The 15,815-nt window shown below is 46.2% G+C and overlaps 1 protein-coding gene across 5 annotated transcripts in view; it reads left to right on the top strand.

The window, feature by feature from the left end:
- Zfat (zinc finger and AT-hook domain containing) overlaps window positions 1-15,815 on the top strand; it is a 262,439-nt gene that overhangs the window by 124,248 nt on the left and 122,376 nt on the right. For all 5 annotated transcript variants that reach the window (XM_076556010.1, XM_076556009.1, XM_076556007.1 and 2 more), the window contains one exon: window positions 6,262-6,513. In XM_076556010.1, the coding sequence (XP_076412125.1) occupies window positions 6,262-6,513 (252 nt within the window). The remainder of the gene's footprint in view (window positions 1-6,261; window positions 6,514-15,815) is intronic.

The following is a 15,815-nucleotide window of genomic DNA, read 5'->3' as shown; positions in this document are numbered from 1 at the left end:
TGTTCTGTGCTCTGGCTTGAGGGTAAAAGGAGGTTTTCTAGGGAAGTTGATGTAAAAAATTTTAGACCTGTTTTGTCATCTCTTCTGGACATTTTAACCAGATAAGGCCATTTTGAATGATGTGCAAGTGTTTTGTTCTAACATGGTTGTGAAATTCACTGACTAAGACGGTTCTGTTCAAATCTTACCTTTGCCACTGACTAGTTCTGTGACCTTGGGTCATATTAACCAATTATTGTTAACAAGTTAACATGTTGTTAATAAGTGTCCATGTTCTTTTTTTTTTTAAACCCATGAATGTTATCTGTTTTGTCATTAATGTGTGCGAGATTGCTTGTATGTATATCTGTACACCACATGTGTGCTGGTACCAGCAGAAGCCAGAAAAGGCCATCAGATCCCATGGAACTAGAGTTATAAGTTGTTGTGAGCCACGTGATGTGGGGGGTGCTAGGGAACAGACTTGGGTTCCCTGTAAGAAGTTGCAAATGAATGCTCTTAACCACTGCACCATCTCTCCACCTTGTCTGGGCGTTCTTGGCTGGAATTGGGATAGTGCTGATGAAGAGCTGGGGATTGGATGAAGGAGCGCCTGCAAAGTGCTCGGCATGGTGCCTGTGGTGTACGTGCATCAGCATCATTAACTATGGCTGTCATTTCCACGGCACAGCGGATAAAACTACGGGGAGAGAACAGCTTTGGCCTTTGGCCTCTGGAGCCTCAGTTGTGCTGTAGAACAGGATGCAGTCTTTCCCCACAGAGGGGTATGGCATTGTTCAGACACCTAAAAGGCTTACACTGCCTGGGTTCTGATAAATAATTCATTGTCTCCTCTATTGCTTCCTGGGCTTTGGAAATAAATGTCAGGAAGATTGACTGTCAGCGTCCTACAATGTTAGTCTTTCCAGATTTTCCAAGATCTGGAGCTGTTGTAACTGGAGACCAAGCTGCCATGAAAGAGTGCTGGGAAGCTGGTTATCTGTGGTGCAGCCACAATAAAATCAGTGTGACCTTAATTCTACATTGGTTTCCTGGTGTGTGAGCTATTTTAAAACATCAAAATCAAGGAAGAGCATACATTGAGTCAGAGTGAACAGGAATGCATGCACATTTAGGAGTCATGTGACTGAATGATGGCCTGGGTGGGAAGGTAGTAATTTCTTCACTGGGCTATGGCACCTCAGAATGGTAAGGCTATGGTGGAATAACAAACAGTTGCCTTCCTGTCAGTCATTCTTGAGTACACTGCCCGCTGTGGCAGTGGCCACATTTATAACAGGGGCTCCGGAAAGTAGAGACTGTTCTGTGCTTAGAAACTTGAGCGGGAGAGAGGATTGAATCCAGGGCCGTCCAACTCAAAGACATTTTTCTCTGCTCTGCACACTGGCTCCATCCAGATGTTTACAGCTGACCATCATTAGCCAGCGCTGAGGGGCTTCAGCAGGAAGGTCTGTGGTAGAGAATAAGGACACCCATATTCGAGCCCTGCATGCTCAGCAAATGGCTCTGGAAAAAGTGCCAAGCCTTGGGAACCTCTGGGTCTTTTGTTTGTTTCCTACAGAGTGAATTATGTTTGGTGTACACATCTCACAAAGTTTTTATAACAATAAGATGAGATAATAACTGGGAAAGAGCCTCACAAATGAGTGATGTACAAAGAAAAGGTTTACATTATTAAATTTTTTATTTTGTTGGGCTTTTTTTTTTTTTTTTGGTTGAATGTAAAAACCTCCACTTGATTCTTTCTGTTCTTTGACAGGGTTTTGGCTTTGAATCTCCAAGGGTGATTTAATGACAAAGAGAGTTGACTTCAAGGGCTCTCTCTGCCCCTTTCTTTTGTTGGCAACTTAGAACAGAAGACACAGCTCATTCTCCAAAAGCCTCTTCTGCTAACATCATACAGTGATCATTTTTTCCTTACCTGCTTACTTCTCTCCAGTTCTGTTTAAGATCCAGTGAGACCCAGGAATTAAAAGATAGCTCAAGCATCAGGGTTTATATTAGGAGAGGAAAAAGATATACAAAGTGGGGCTGGAGAGATGGCTCAGGGGTTAAGAGCACTGGCTGTTCTTGTAAAGGTCCTGAGTTCAATTCCCAGCAACCATATAGTGGCTCACAACCATCTGTAATGACAACTGGTGCCCTCATCTGGCCTGCAGGGATACATGCAGGCAGAACACTGTATATGTACTAAATAAATCTTAAAAAAAAAAAAAAAGAAGATCCTTTAAAAAAAAAAAAAGATATACAAAGTGGTGGTTGAGTGCACATTCCGTGTGTGTGTGTGTGTGTGTGTGTGTGTGTGTGTGTGTGTGTGTGTGTGTGTGTGTATGGGTGGGACGCAAGTCAAGTGAGGACATGGCTGGTCCTGCCTCAGTAGCTGTTGGCAGCATCAAGGAGGTGGTGCTAAGATTTGGACTGGACCATATTCTAGGATGTGCATTTGGGTCTGACCTGCAGGGAAGGAAGTGAACATAGGTGAGGGGAAGAAGGCAAGATGTATGTGCATGTTCAGTAAACTGAGCAACTGTACTGGATGGTGTAAGGGGAAGCAGAGGAGAGTGGAGCTTTGTTCTCTCTCTCTCTCTCTCTCTCTCTCTCTCTCTCTCTCTCTCTCTCTCTCTCTCCCTCCCTCCCTCCCTCCCTCCCTCCCTCCCTTCCTCCCTCTCTCTGTGTGTGTGTGTGTGTGTTTGGACCATGTGCTAAAGGGCTTAGAGAAAGCCTGGAATTGTGTTATTTTTCCAAGGGAGACATGAACAATGTCTGTTTCCCCCAAATTGAGCAATCATGACAGACCAGAGAATTGATTTCATCCAGGTCTGTCTTGGTGACCCAGTGAGTTTATTGGGCTCACTTACAGGAGCTCAAAGGAAGGATTACTTATAGGAGCATGTATGACGTAAAAACAGCTGCTTCACCAAAAAGTGCCCCCATTGCATGGGTGACAACCTCCTTACAGTTGCGTAGACGGAGCCTACCCTTCTCCTGACCTGCTGCCTTCCTCGGACTTTAGTACCTCCTGAGACGTGTGCATTGGGAGGCTGGTGTAGGATGGGAGGCCAGAATCTTAAGACAGGGTTGATGGCCCTTACCAGCCCTCCTTTTGTGAGGGATGGTGACAGCCCCAATCTTAGGAGGGTTTGGATAGTGTGACCCATCAGAGCTGCTTCACTTCTGAGAAGACAAAAGATACATCAGGCCTGGTGCACAGTGTTCCCCAATACCTTGCCTGAGGATTGTGGGGCAGATTTATCCATTCCAGAGCCAGGAAATGATGAAGAGGTAAGGGCTAGTGGCAGAAAAACCCTAGAAGAGAAGGCTTGTATAGACAGGAGTGGACAGAGTTGTCTGAGACCGGAAAGAGTGCTTGCTAGACAGACTTGACAAATGGCCAGAGCTCAGTGACAGACTGAGGTAAGGGATTCAGGGAGGAGCAGAGGAGGAAGCCTAGCCCTGCCTGTCCTGATGCTTTGACTTGAGGCTGCCTAGTTTTCCTCCCAGTCCCAGAATTCTCAGCTCTTCATGAAATGTGGGTAGTTGACAGCAGCAACTTGTTTTCAGAACTTAAATTATTCCAAGATCATTTATGAATATTTCATTTTTTGCTAACTAATTGGTTTCGAGGATCTGAATTATGGATGTAGGGGATGGAAGATTAGTTTTGTCGCTGTTGTGTTGGAAGCTTTCGGGGCTGATTTTATTTCTTCCTTAACCACCGGATTCCACACTGCTCATTAGTTTACTTCGTCTGGCTTTGTGGGGTCAGGCCACTGGGTTAGGTGCTAAGGGATATAAAGCATAAACGGGAGAACTCTTGCTGCAGAGAGCCCCCAGTTTATTGGCAGAGATTCACGGACAGTTTGCCCTGCTGCTCACTGTGCTGGGCTACCACTGTGTGTCATCAGCCCAGCCCAGCCCAGCACAGTACAGCTCTGGACAAAGCAGAGGGCACCCTTTACACTGAGTTTCCCAGGCCTTCAGGCAAGGGCACAGTTCTCCACAAGACGCTAGCCACAAGGATCATCCTCTTTGAATGGCTAGCTGCAATTTGGAGGATTGTTGTGGTCTTCTTCAGGTTCAGTAATTTGCTAGAGGAACTTCCAGAACTCAGCTAAGTCCTACATGTATGACTGTAGCTGGGACTAGGATGGTTTTCTGTGGAGCTTTGTGTTTCCCACACAGTACTGGATGTCAACACTTCCTCCCATCCTTTGTGTATGATGAGATCAAGCTCGACCCAGGGAGTCTCTCCAGCTTTCACTGCACACAGCTGTTGCCGGGTTCTGGAAGACATACTGCCCATGTGTGATCTCCACCCTCCTGGGGCTTCCGATCCCTTCCCCTCTGGTCCCTCTGGAGGTCAGAGGTGCTATGTCACGTTGCAAAGTTCCCATCACATGTCACCTAGGCCAAAGCCTTCAGGCAGACACAGACGCACCTATCAGGTCCTGAAGGTCCCCCAGGGCAAGGACCAGACCTCTCTGTAGGTGAAATTCATCTTGACTACACAGCTTCACGCTCAGAGCATCCAGAGAGCAGCTTCTGTCCGCACGGCAGGGCATCGCTCCCCACGGGCTTAGAGCTGGGCCGCAGACTTCAGTCAGCTGCCGTGTGTTGGGTTGTGCAGCTCAGCTGAGGGCGGTGAAGTGGGTGTTCGGTAGATTCTGCTGAGGCTGCTTCTTGGATATTAGTCATGGCTCCTTCAGGTTGCATTTGTTGCTCTAGAGAATAGTACTAGGAAGTTTTCAAGACTTAGACGTAAAGGCTTTGTTCCTATTCCATTCCTGGATTCCTTCCTTGAACCTTCAGTGCCCAGCGACTTCAGTGCCTCCTGGAACCCAGCCTCTGTCCTTGGTGGTATCTGATCCTGGCAAAGGGACCAAAGAACACTTTGTCTGGTTCCTTAGTGTGTTTTCATGTCTGTAAGCACCATTTCTCCCCATTTTTACCCACCCGAGATGCCCTAGTGAGATGGAGCAAAGTCTGAAATAGTGCCGCCTACCCAGGCCAGAGAAGGCTGTGGCCTAGATCCCCAGGCAGTGCTGACCTGTGCTTGGCATTGTAGTTCTGCAGAGGTTCCATCCCTTAGGGTGCTCCCTTCTCAGGAACTTTCCTGTCCTATTTTGCCCATCCCTACCCTCCCGTGTCTCTGAATGCTTGAGGAGCCTGCATTGAGGTGGGTTGTGTTGGCCAGAGAACCCCAGTCCTGCTGCTCTGCCCTGCAGACTGTGTTCTTATCTCCCTGCCTTGTGTGCCTTGGGGGACCTCATAATTAAAGGGTCCCACAGTGCTAGCCCTGAATAGAGTGGCTGGTGTTTCCTATGTGAGCCTCACCTCTTTAAAGAGCAGGAAGAGTCTTGCTCATTCTACAGCCAAGCCTTCACTTAAGATGGGGCCAAGCCTTTGGATACTTCCTCTCAACCCTGAGGGGTTGTCCAGTGCCAGCTCTGGCATTGGGGTGTTGCCAAGCTGGGGCCATACCCCTGCTTAGACCGTCTTAGGGTCCCTCCCAGGCATATCACAATCCATACAACTACATCAGTCCCAGTTCACATGACTGTATGTGCAGTTCTGCCCACTGCTCCTGCTTAATCCCACCTTCATTCTGGAGGTATTTTCATGATGAGCACCAATGGATGAGAATGCTGTTGTAATGTGGTTTGGAACTCACTCGGAAACAGTTCTGATCATGCTGTTTAAAAATCCCTAGGTCACTAGGCAACTTGAAAAATGCAACTATTCTTGTTCGCCCTCTGATTTGTGGCTTTACATTGTAAGAGCTTTTTCCCCTCCTTTTTACCCAGTTTGAGTCTTTGACACAATCAGAATAGTTGTGTAACCCATTAGGAATGTGATACTCTCAGCAGTTCCTGAAAACCATTTGCAAAGGAGTCCTGGAGCACTTTCTGAGCAATGGATTTAAGTGGAAGTGAGGATTAATAAGGGGCAGGATTTGTATACTGCCAGCCATCGCCACAGCATGAACTTGTGCCCCCTTCCAGCTTTATTGAAGGAGTGTGTGCAAAGGTTCTGACCAGTTGGTAGTCATGACACAGGATATTGCAAAATCAATTACCATTAGTAGTAGATGCAGTAGCATTAGCATTAAAGATATTTGCAGTTGGTAATTTGGGGAACCACCTCAGACTTTTCATTTTTAATAAAACACAGAACATGACCATACTTAGACAAAGAAGTCGAGTAACTGCCCTGCTCTGCCTCCTCACGTGACTGCCTCCTGCCCTGTTGTTTCTTTTACAGAGTTTTTGGTTATGAAGAGGAAGCGAGGCAGGCCTAAGGGTTCCACGAAGAAGCCCAGCCCTGAAGAGGAGGTAGTCGAGAGCCTCGTGAGCCCCAGTGAGGACGGTCCCCTGGCCCCGGAGGAAGGGAGTGACCTGGCGCCCAGCAGCTTGGAGTGTAGCAAGTGCTGTCGGAAGTTCTCCAACACACGCCAGCTGCGCAAGCACATCTGCATCATTGTGCTGAATCTGGGTGAGGAGGAAGCAGATGCAGGTTAGTGCTGCATGCCAGGTTCTCATCAAGAGCGGTACCAGCCAATACCCGCTTTCAGGCTTGTTGCTTGGAAGTAATGTGTGCCTGCGCAGGTCTCTCCGCCTGGTTCAAGAGGGCTGTTTACTGTTCCTGAGAATAGCCCTGGAGGTGAAGATGTCATGCAGCAGGTGAGACCCACTGGTCCGAGGTGCTTGATGGGAGAGGAGCTGTGGGGACTGACTGCATCAGTGGTCAAGCTCTCTCTCCACCTTGGTGAGTTCATGTGTTGGAAGCAAAATGTTGAAGGGCAGTCATCAAGAGCAGCCATTCCAATGTGAGATAATAAAGCTTGAGTGTGGGTCGGGGGACATTGAAGTGGATGGATAGAGTCAAGGGTGGCAGGCTGGTTGGTCACTGGTGACTGGTGCCTAGACTGTGGTGGGCGTTCTTGAAGAAGAAACATCATGTACTTCCTCTGGCTGTGTTCCTGGCTAGAGTGCAACACTGAAGCACTTTGAGAGGGCCTGAGGGTGACCACAAGCATGGCGCGAAGTGGCTGCAGCATTGCAGATCCATAGATGACCTTCTGGAAGGAGATGCAGTACTACATCAAGGGTGCCTGGGCCTTGCCCTCCTTTCTCTCTTCAAGACTCACCAGAGTGAGGGAGTTCTTGGTGGGCAGGGCTGTGCAAAGCGTGCCCCGTGGGAGCCCAGCCTGTGGTCAGGGTTTGAATCGGTTCCAGCCTTGCTAGCCGGCTTTAGCTTCAGTTTCTTCACCTGTAACACAGGAATGAAAACTGCTATTTTATGTGAGGGCCTTGAGTGTTATGGAAGACAGGGCTTCCACAGAGCTTGGCATAGCACTTGCTGTATTGGAAGATCCAGTCTTCATTAACTGCTCCGTTAGCTGGTGTATCCAGGTGGCCACAGCACTTGGGCCACCCTAGCTGTTCACTTGGACACTGAAAAGAGAAGACATGTGCCTGGTGTCTGTTAGGTAACAAGAGCACCTGGCCTTTGACCCCAGGCCATCCTCTGAATGGCTGTTCTTAATTTATTTACTGTAAATGTCTCCCAGTGATGAAGCAGGATGGTTGGTATGCAAAATCCCAGCACAGATTGGATGAATTATTAAGTAATTCATCAATTTATACTTAACAAGCGTCCAGGTGGGTGGCCGAGGCTCACTGCCAGCATCTGTGGCAGCTGATTAAGACATGCTTCCAATCTCCTAAAGAGCTGTAAAGGTGATCATGTGACCCTTGCTACTTCGTGTGCTAACAGAATCCTGACATGGCCGTGGGCTGGCAGCTGTCCCACAGTGTGAGAGGTGTGAGATTTCAGTGGGGGTCTGTATCTCACCTTGGAAACAAAAGTCCTTTTGGAAAATTGAAGATGGGTTTTAGAGAGCAGTTGCTTAGGATCAGGCCATACTGTCTCTGACCCTGAAACCCAGACAGCCCTGGCTCTGTAATTCATTGATGTGGGTTATGGGCGTTACTGTTCTCTGTGTCTCTGCTTTTCTGTCTCACTGTCTCTTTTACACCCACATGCAGGTATGTACAGACACATGCACACACACCTACCCCTCCTCTCCTCTCGCATCCTTCTTAATACTTGTTGCCTCTTCAGCAGCTCTGGCCACTAAGACAGCCTTTCTGATTTCTGCCTGGTCCCTCTACAGACTGGTTCTCTGCCATTGGGTTCTGGTTGCTGTTTCTCCACAGCCTTCTCCTGTCATGGCTGAGATGCCTCTGACCTTTCTGAAGATGCCTGGTGTTAGGGATTTCAACTCTTTTGTGGTACTGAATTTTCCTTCCTGCCTCCCAGATCTAGGTTTAATTTTGAGGCAAAGTAGTGTATTCTCATCAAGCTGGCATAAAATCTATCTCTTCATGTTAGTTCTTCATCTTTTTCCACTCCAGATGACCTTGTTATGTGGCATTGTGGCATTATCTTCCATGGTGTCCATGTTCCAGTGTTGAGGTCAGTCATGGCACAGTTGGTGACAATCTGTGTTATTATTTTTTCTTGTGTGTAATTATAAACAAGGACTTAGTAAAATCTCAAGTATTTATCTGTGCATGTGGTTAAATTCCTGGCCACAGATCTGCCTAGTCAGAAAGTATGTGCTACTACATTTCTCCACAGATAGCTCCTACCAACTTATGGTCCCAAACTGTCTGGGAGCACCATCGGGTGTTATAAGTTCTGTTGTCTTTTTGTGTGCATATGTTACGTGTGTGAGGATAGCATGCACAGGCCAAAGGTATCCTCAGTTATTGTTCCTTGGTTCCTGTCTACTTGACTCAGTGGCTTTTGAGCTGCCTGGCCAGTAAGCCCCAGGTATCTGCTTGTCTTGGCCTTCTAGTGCTGAGATTGCAAGAGTGTGCTACCATGCCTGTGGTTTAAAAAAATTCTTTTTTTTTTTCAAATTACACTCATGATATTCATTAGTTACACTCATTATATTAATCACATTTGTGGTATTCATAGATTACATTCGCGGTATGTGTGTGTGTGTGTGTATGTGTGTTACTTATCAAGTTCATTTAGTGTTACTCATATATTCATGGGTGTAGGGCAGATCACTTGAGATTGGATAACCTATTGGGAGAAGGTCCCTGGAGAAAGTTGATCCTCTCTCTTTTAGTAGCCCTTGACTGCCTGTAGTTCTTTATCTAGGAGTGAGGCCTTGGCACATCAACTAGTATGGATGTTATGCATGTCTTTTTAGGCAGCCATATTTTTGAGATTTCATGGTGCAGCATCCCTATCATGTCTAGAAGATACTATCTTGCAGCAGGCATCCTGGCCCTTTGACTCTTACAGTATTTTCCTCCTACATTTGTACTGTAAATATCAACTCTGAGGGTAAGCACCTTATACTACTCTACATTTACTTACTCTGTGCGGCGCGCTCCTCGACCAGCGAGGAAGAACGACCACCATGCGAGGATTCTTCTCAGAACACACTTTATTGGAGCGCCTCTTGATTAAGGAAGAGCGGGAGGTGAGGGGCCCTGAGGACTAAACTACAGCTGCTTATAAAGGGAATCAGGCAAATGTGCCGTACTGTGATTGGGTCCCGCCAGAATGCTAGCACGGGGAGCCACGGGATAGGCTGAGGACATAAGGCCAATTACCATACTTGTGCATCATAGCCAAATATGGAGTTGTTTACAGCTAGGCTACCAGGAAGCCAGCGCCATCTTAGAATGGCGGCTCCCTACAACTCTGCATTTTGATCAGTTCTCTATCTCTATGGTAGCCTCCAACTGCTGCAAAATGAGGCTTCTTTGAAGAGGGGTGATAGCCACACTTGTCTATGGTATAAAGATTAGTGTTTAGAATATAGTTAGAAGCCATATTGATTTAGGGAAGTGGTAGTTGTTCTCCTCTAGAGTCTGTGACCTCTCCAGCCAGGGATAATGGGCCAGGTATACAGTATCAAGCATTTCCTCTTATTGAATAGCGCTAAGTCCAATTAGACAGCTGTGGGTTATTACCAAGATCCAGGTGCCTCTATTGCACTATTGGAACATTTGTTAGACCAGCCATTGTTGTGGTGCATAGGTTTAACATCTGGGTAGAACTGTTGATTTTTTTTTCTTCCTCGGCAACTTGTGTAGCTCCTTCTGATAATATGAGAACCAGTCCTCAGGAGGGAGGATTCCAGGTCAGATCCAGCTCTGTTCCTCCAAGTCCAGTGTCTGAAGTATGTGAGATCTTCATCTATAGGGACTTACCTTTAAGTTCTGAGAGGCAGCCAAAGGCAATGGCAGGCACCCTCTATTGTTTGGAGAGGGTCTCTCGGACCCCTAACCGACAACATGAAGTGAGGTTTCCCTTGTCTGGCTCTGGGGTATTTGTTAGGTGCTCTACGGCTCCTAGGGGAGCATTATCACCTTGTGTGGCATAATTCTGTTAAAATGTGTATGTGTGTGTATGTTAAGTGAGCTTATAAAAAACTATGTTCCCAGGTATACTTTTTAAGACTGTATTTTTTTTAAATTATTATACAAACTGTTTTCTAATACCTCTCAGGTTGCAGAGGATGTTCTCAGAGTTTCATAGAGAATGCCTCATTTAGTTCTAAACCTCCAGAGGAAGGCGTTGTTCTTTTGCCTTAAGAGAAGATTGATGACCTTGATGATAGCCCTGACTGGCCTGGAGCTTGATATGTAGACAAGGCTGCCCTTGAACTCCAAGAGATCTGCCTGCCTCAGCCTCTGTAGTGCTGGAATAAAAGGAATATGCCACCACTCCCAGCTTGAAAAAGATTGATTCACAGCCTGACTGGTTCTTGTGTCTGTTTTGCCAGGTGTTCTAACCCCAAACAATGAGCAAATGCCAACGGTTGTCATTTTTAAATACCATACAACATCTCTTCGTAGGTGTGGGTGTTAGGATCATTTCAAAATAGTCCTTTTATTTATTTATTTATTTATTTATTTATTTATTTATTTATTTATTTATTTATTTATTTATTTATTTGTTTATTTATTTATTTATTTGTTTGTTTGTTTATAATTTGTTTTTTTGAGACAGGGTTCATCTGTGTAGTTTTGGAGCCTGTCCTAGAACTCAACTCTGTAGCCCTGGCTAACCTCCAACTCACAGAGATCCGCCTGGCTCTGCCTCCCAAGTGCTGGGATTAAAGGTGTGAGCCACCACCGCCTGGCTTTCAAAACAGTCTTCAACATGCAATTTTATCACTAGTCTTTTCATGCCATTATTGACTTAAGTAAATGCCTCATCACATAATTTTGGGTAGAGAGGGAATATTTTACATTTCAGCACATTCAGGTATGGTCAGACTGAGCTGTGAGTGCAGGTCCCAGCTCCTCTCCAGCTCAGGCTGCAGTCTCCTTTGCCCTCTTTGTCCTCCATTGTGTAAATTGTTATCCCTTTGATCTCTCATGCAAAGCATGCTCTAACACCTTTAATTTGCAGCTCTTTCATCACTAATGGGTTCTTTCTGTGTATGGTTAGGTAACTGGCTATTTGTGTTTGTATATGGTTGGGGTAGTCATCATTCAGATCGTTAACTCACTGTGCCTCTGGACTGTACTGTGTGCTTAAAATAGTCCCTACAGATTGTCATTTACCCTTTGAAGTCTCTTGCATTTCTTTGTTGTTTTAAATTCCTTGCCCTTTTTTATTGTTAACTTAGAAAGCTGTCATCATGCCCTCAAATACAGTTAATCATGTGCTTTCATTCAATCCATATATTTGGAAATTATTATAATTTAGAAATTATATTTCTGCATAGCTTGGGAAGTAAGGCACACACATACACACATGATCAATATATTCATGTCAAGGAATTCTTAATAAATGTTAGTTAATAAAATAGATTAAAATATAAGACCTGCAGAGAAGACAAGGGTCTTGCAGTTCAAAGTCTGAAAAACCCATACAAATAAACATTGTGCTTTGGAGTTACAAAGACAGTGCACAATGGCCCCATTGTCCCCATACCCTCACACAAAACTAGTATTCAGATTCTGAGTGTGCTGGTGTGGTTCAGGTCACTTGTCGCCCATATAGATTTATCAGCCGTTCTGCCAGTAGGTGGCAGAATTGCGCTGTTCCCTCAGAGCTCACCTGTTGCTGCCCCTTTACACTGTACTCCCAACAGGCGTCCACTGATCTGGTCTCCAAGTCTGTGATTTTGTCATTTTGAGAATGCTGTGTAAATTGAACAACACAGTATGTGATCCTGTAAGAATGAAAAAAAAAAAACCCAAAAACCAAAACAAAACAACCTTGTGTTTAAATTCCGTTCCTTATTTAGTCACTGAGGAATTTAAGCCTAGCCATGGTGTTTATCCAGAGTCCCCCATTCTTTTGGGGAGAGGTGAGGAGCAAGATCGTTTCTTCCTGGTTGTGCCTTGTGCTCCCACACTCTTTCCTTACAAATCAGTGTTATCTCTGCCTCAGGGATGCAGAGCCCATTCCTTCCGCGTGCCTCTGGCAGGGAGAGTTCCATCCACCTTGGGAAGAAATGAAAGTCCCTCTGCATGCTTCCCGCTGTTTGCAGTCCACTCCGTGATAATTAGACAGTGACTGCAGCAAGGCAGGCAGGCACGGTCCTCCTAACAGGATTATCAGTGTACACAGTAATAAGCCGTGTGGAAAATAGCTTCATCCTTCATTGATCCAGGTGACCTCAAAGGACTTTAATTTCACCGATACCTCATGGGAAGGTAGAGGCCTGGTTGGTTTTCTCCCTCCCTGGTCTCCGTGGACGCCTCTCAGATATGTAGAAGTGTCCTTATGCCCGGCTGCCTGGGGCTGCGCTCCTCCCGCTTCACCGTGCTCCCCTGTCTGCCAAGCACAACACCGCAATTGGAAAACAGTCACGTAATTCTTCCAGTACATTCACTGTAAAGAGCACTTCTGTGACATTTCAGAAATTGACCTTGACTCCACAGCTTGTTAAAACAATTAGAAAAAAACAAAGTAAGTGGGCCCTTTCCCCACCCCCCTTCTCCTCTGAACCCTGGCAAGTTAAAATAACATTTTGGATATGTATTCAACATTTATTTATTTTATTCTGCATTTCAATAGTAAGAGGAACTGGGAAAAGAAATGGTTTCCCCCTGTTGTTATGAGAAACAGCTGGTGTTTTTGAAAAACATTTTTCAGCCTACAGAAATCAATATGTCAAGTTTGTGAAAGTGGCTTCTGAGCCTCCGAAGTTGGTTATTTCTGAGGTCATTCCCTGCAAAGAGAATTGCAAAATCCCCCATTGCTCACGTTAGCTGTCTCCCATGTAAGAACACATCGTGGTTTCCAGGTCATCCCAAAGACCCCGTGTGTTCTCCTTGGAGTTCTGAGCTGTACCTCAACTCTGTGCCTTCTGCTGTGATTGTGACAGCTGCTGGTGACCTGATGAAGAGGGTTATGAGCTGCAGTTGAGAGTTTGCAAATGGAGAGGGTATGTATGTGTGCAGCAGCCTGCTGAGGGCCACACCTCTCTCCTTGGGAAGATGCCTGTTGCTGCTGGCTGTTTCTTTTTGCAGCCTATTTGTGATTTTTGTTTTCTCTTCACTACTCAGGGAACAGACACTGGTAGGCATCGAGCTGAGCTCAGCCTTACGTACACTTGGAGTGAGGCTGTGTGTTGTGTGACAGACGTTCCTAGGGACACACGTACATCTACTCACCCTAGATGGGGAGCCCATGGCAGACCATAGTGACAGATACCAACAAAGTCCACTTGGTGAACCATTGAGTTTTATTGGGATTATTCACAGGAGCAGAAATGACTCAAAGACAGCTGTATCACCAAAGCCCAACTCATAAAAGTAGGGAATTTGGAGCTCACTTCACAGCCTGCAGGCAGCTCAACAGGTTGAAGAGTGTCCTTTCCAGGTGGCTCAGTTGGTCTAAACCTCTTCCAGGTTGGTTTCTCAACCTATGGGTCTCGACCTCTTTGAGGTCGAGTGATACTTTCACAGGGGACCCCTGAGACCATCGGAAAACACAGATAGGTACATTGAGATTCAGAACAGTAGCAACATTACAGTTATGAAGTAGCAATGAAAATAGTTGGGGGTCACCAAAACATGAGGAACTATATTAAAGGGTCACAGCATCAGGAAGGTTGAGAACCATTGGCAAATGGGCTTGCTGAGAGTCTTCTTTGTACCTTGGCTTGTCCAAGAGTGACTCCCAGCAGTCTTTATTGTTTCCTCTTGGAAGCGGGGGGGGGAGGGGTTGCTATTGAATCTGCTCAATTTCAGGGACTTCCTGAAGCTGTTTTGAGTTGTGTATTTTCTGACTTAAGGAGCTTCCCTGGAGGATGGAATGTTTCAGTCTGAGAGCAAAAGTGACATGGTTGCTATGGCCCAACACAGTTCAAGTTCCCTGTGATCCAGCTTCTTCAGCTCTGCTGCCTGCCCCCGGTTCCTGCACAGTCTCCTCCAATCCCTTCCTCGTCTGCCCATCACAGAACTGTGCCTAATTCTCTCCATAGGTGTGGATCAGGCCACACCTCTTGAGCAGCGCTTCCCAGATGGCAGGAGCCCTGATGTCACCAACTGCTTTCTGGTTGGTGGATCCAGCCAGAGTGAGCAGCCACCATCTTGAATTTGACATTGAACTAGAGGGGAAGAGAGAGCCATGGGAGGTTTTTTTTTTTTTTTTTTTCATCGTCTAGGAGTATCATTTCTTCCCACATAGTTTATCAGCCAAGAGGGATCACATGGCCTTAACTAATCTTATATTGCCTGTAGTCCAGCCATGATCCCAGTATGGAAGAGAACAGGAAATGCTTGCTTGGTAACCATTACTAAAACCACACACAGGGCTTCTACTCATGTCCACAGTTCATCTTTATCTGTGAGGCAATGTCCTATGAATATCCTGCTGGGCCCCGCTTCAGTTTGGCTGTTGTCCAGGCAACCAGGGCTCTGCAGTGTGTAGTGAGAATCTCTCATCTAACTTCTTGGGGAGCTTCTCTCTGCATCTATCTTGGTACCTCTCCCCACCATCCTGATGTCTCAAGCCTTCCGCAGCCGCCACATCCTGTCACTATCCATGGGAGGCTGACTGTTCCTGTGGAATGCTCCATTCTCTGTTGTGCTTGTGGATTGGGTCCCGTCATTATCTCCACAGCCTCTGGTAAGAGCCCAGGTCTGGCCTCCCAGTCCCTCCATGCTCTGTGCACACCAGTGGCTGGCAGAAATGTTGAGGATATATTATGGTAAATTACAGCCTATTTACCAATAGGCTGTAATTTTAAAGTTAATAAGCATTTACAGAGTCCCTACTATGGCCCAGCTATTATATTTAGTGTTCTACAAATACCGGTTCATTTCTTTTTCATAGACGCTCTTGGGGTGTTTACTGTTTCTGTTTCTATTTCACAGGGAGAAAACTTAGGCAAACAGCCTATCTCATTCGACGAGGTGATTAGTCAAGCGCTTTGGCTCAGATGCGTATACTGCTGTAGCCTGTTATAGGCATTGTAAAATAGACAAAAAATGTAGAAAGGTCAGAGGGTGAAGCGGAGTTCCCTTTTCTTTCAGAGTTTGAGTTGGGTTGTTCAAGTGTGTCTCTCTCCTCTATTGATGTGGTTGCTCCCCCTGAATGAACCGTGTCTTTCCAGAACATGGAGCAACCTAGACCCTGCCTTGAAGGTAGCCCCCACAGCACACCCACGACTGTTCACTCTGTACTACCTGCCTGGTTAGTTAAGGCCTGGCTGCTACACTTCTCCTCCCTCTGCTTTACCCCCTTGGCAGCCCCCAAACCAATGGGGGCACTGACATAACATTAGGGCCTTTTCTTGGGACACCTGCCTTCTTCTA

This window comes from Peromyscus maniculatus, chromosome 20 (genome assembly GCF_049852395.1).
Source record: "Peromyscus maniculatus bairdii isolate BWxNUB_F1_BW_parent chromosome 20, HU_Pman_BW_mat_3.1, whole genome shotgun sequence".
Lineage (NCBI taxonomy): Eukaryota > Metazoa > Chordata > Mammalia > Rodentia > Cricetidae > Peromyscus > Peromyscus maniculatus.
The sequence above is the reverse complement of the archived record's forward strand: the minus strand, read 5'-3'. Positions and strand labels throughout refer to the sequence as shown.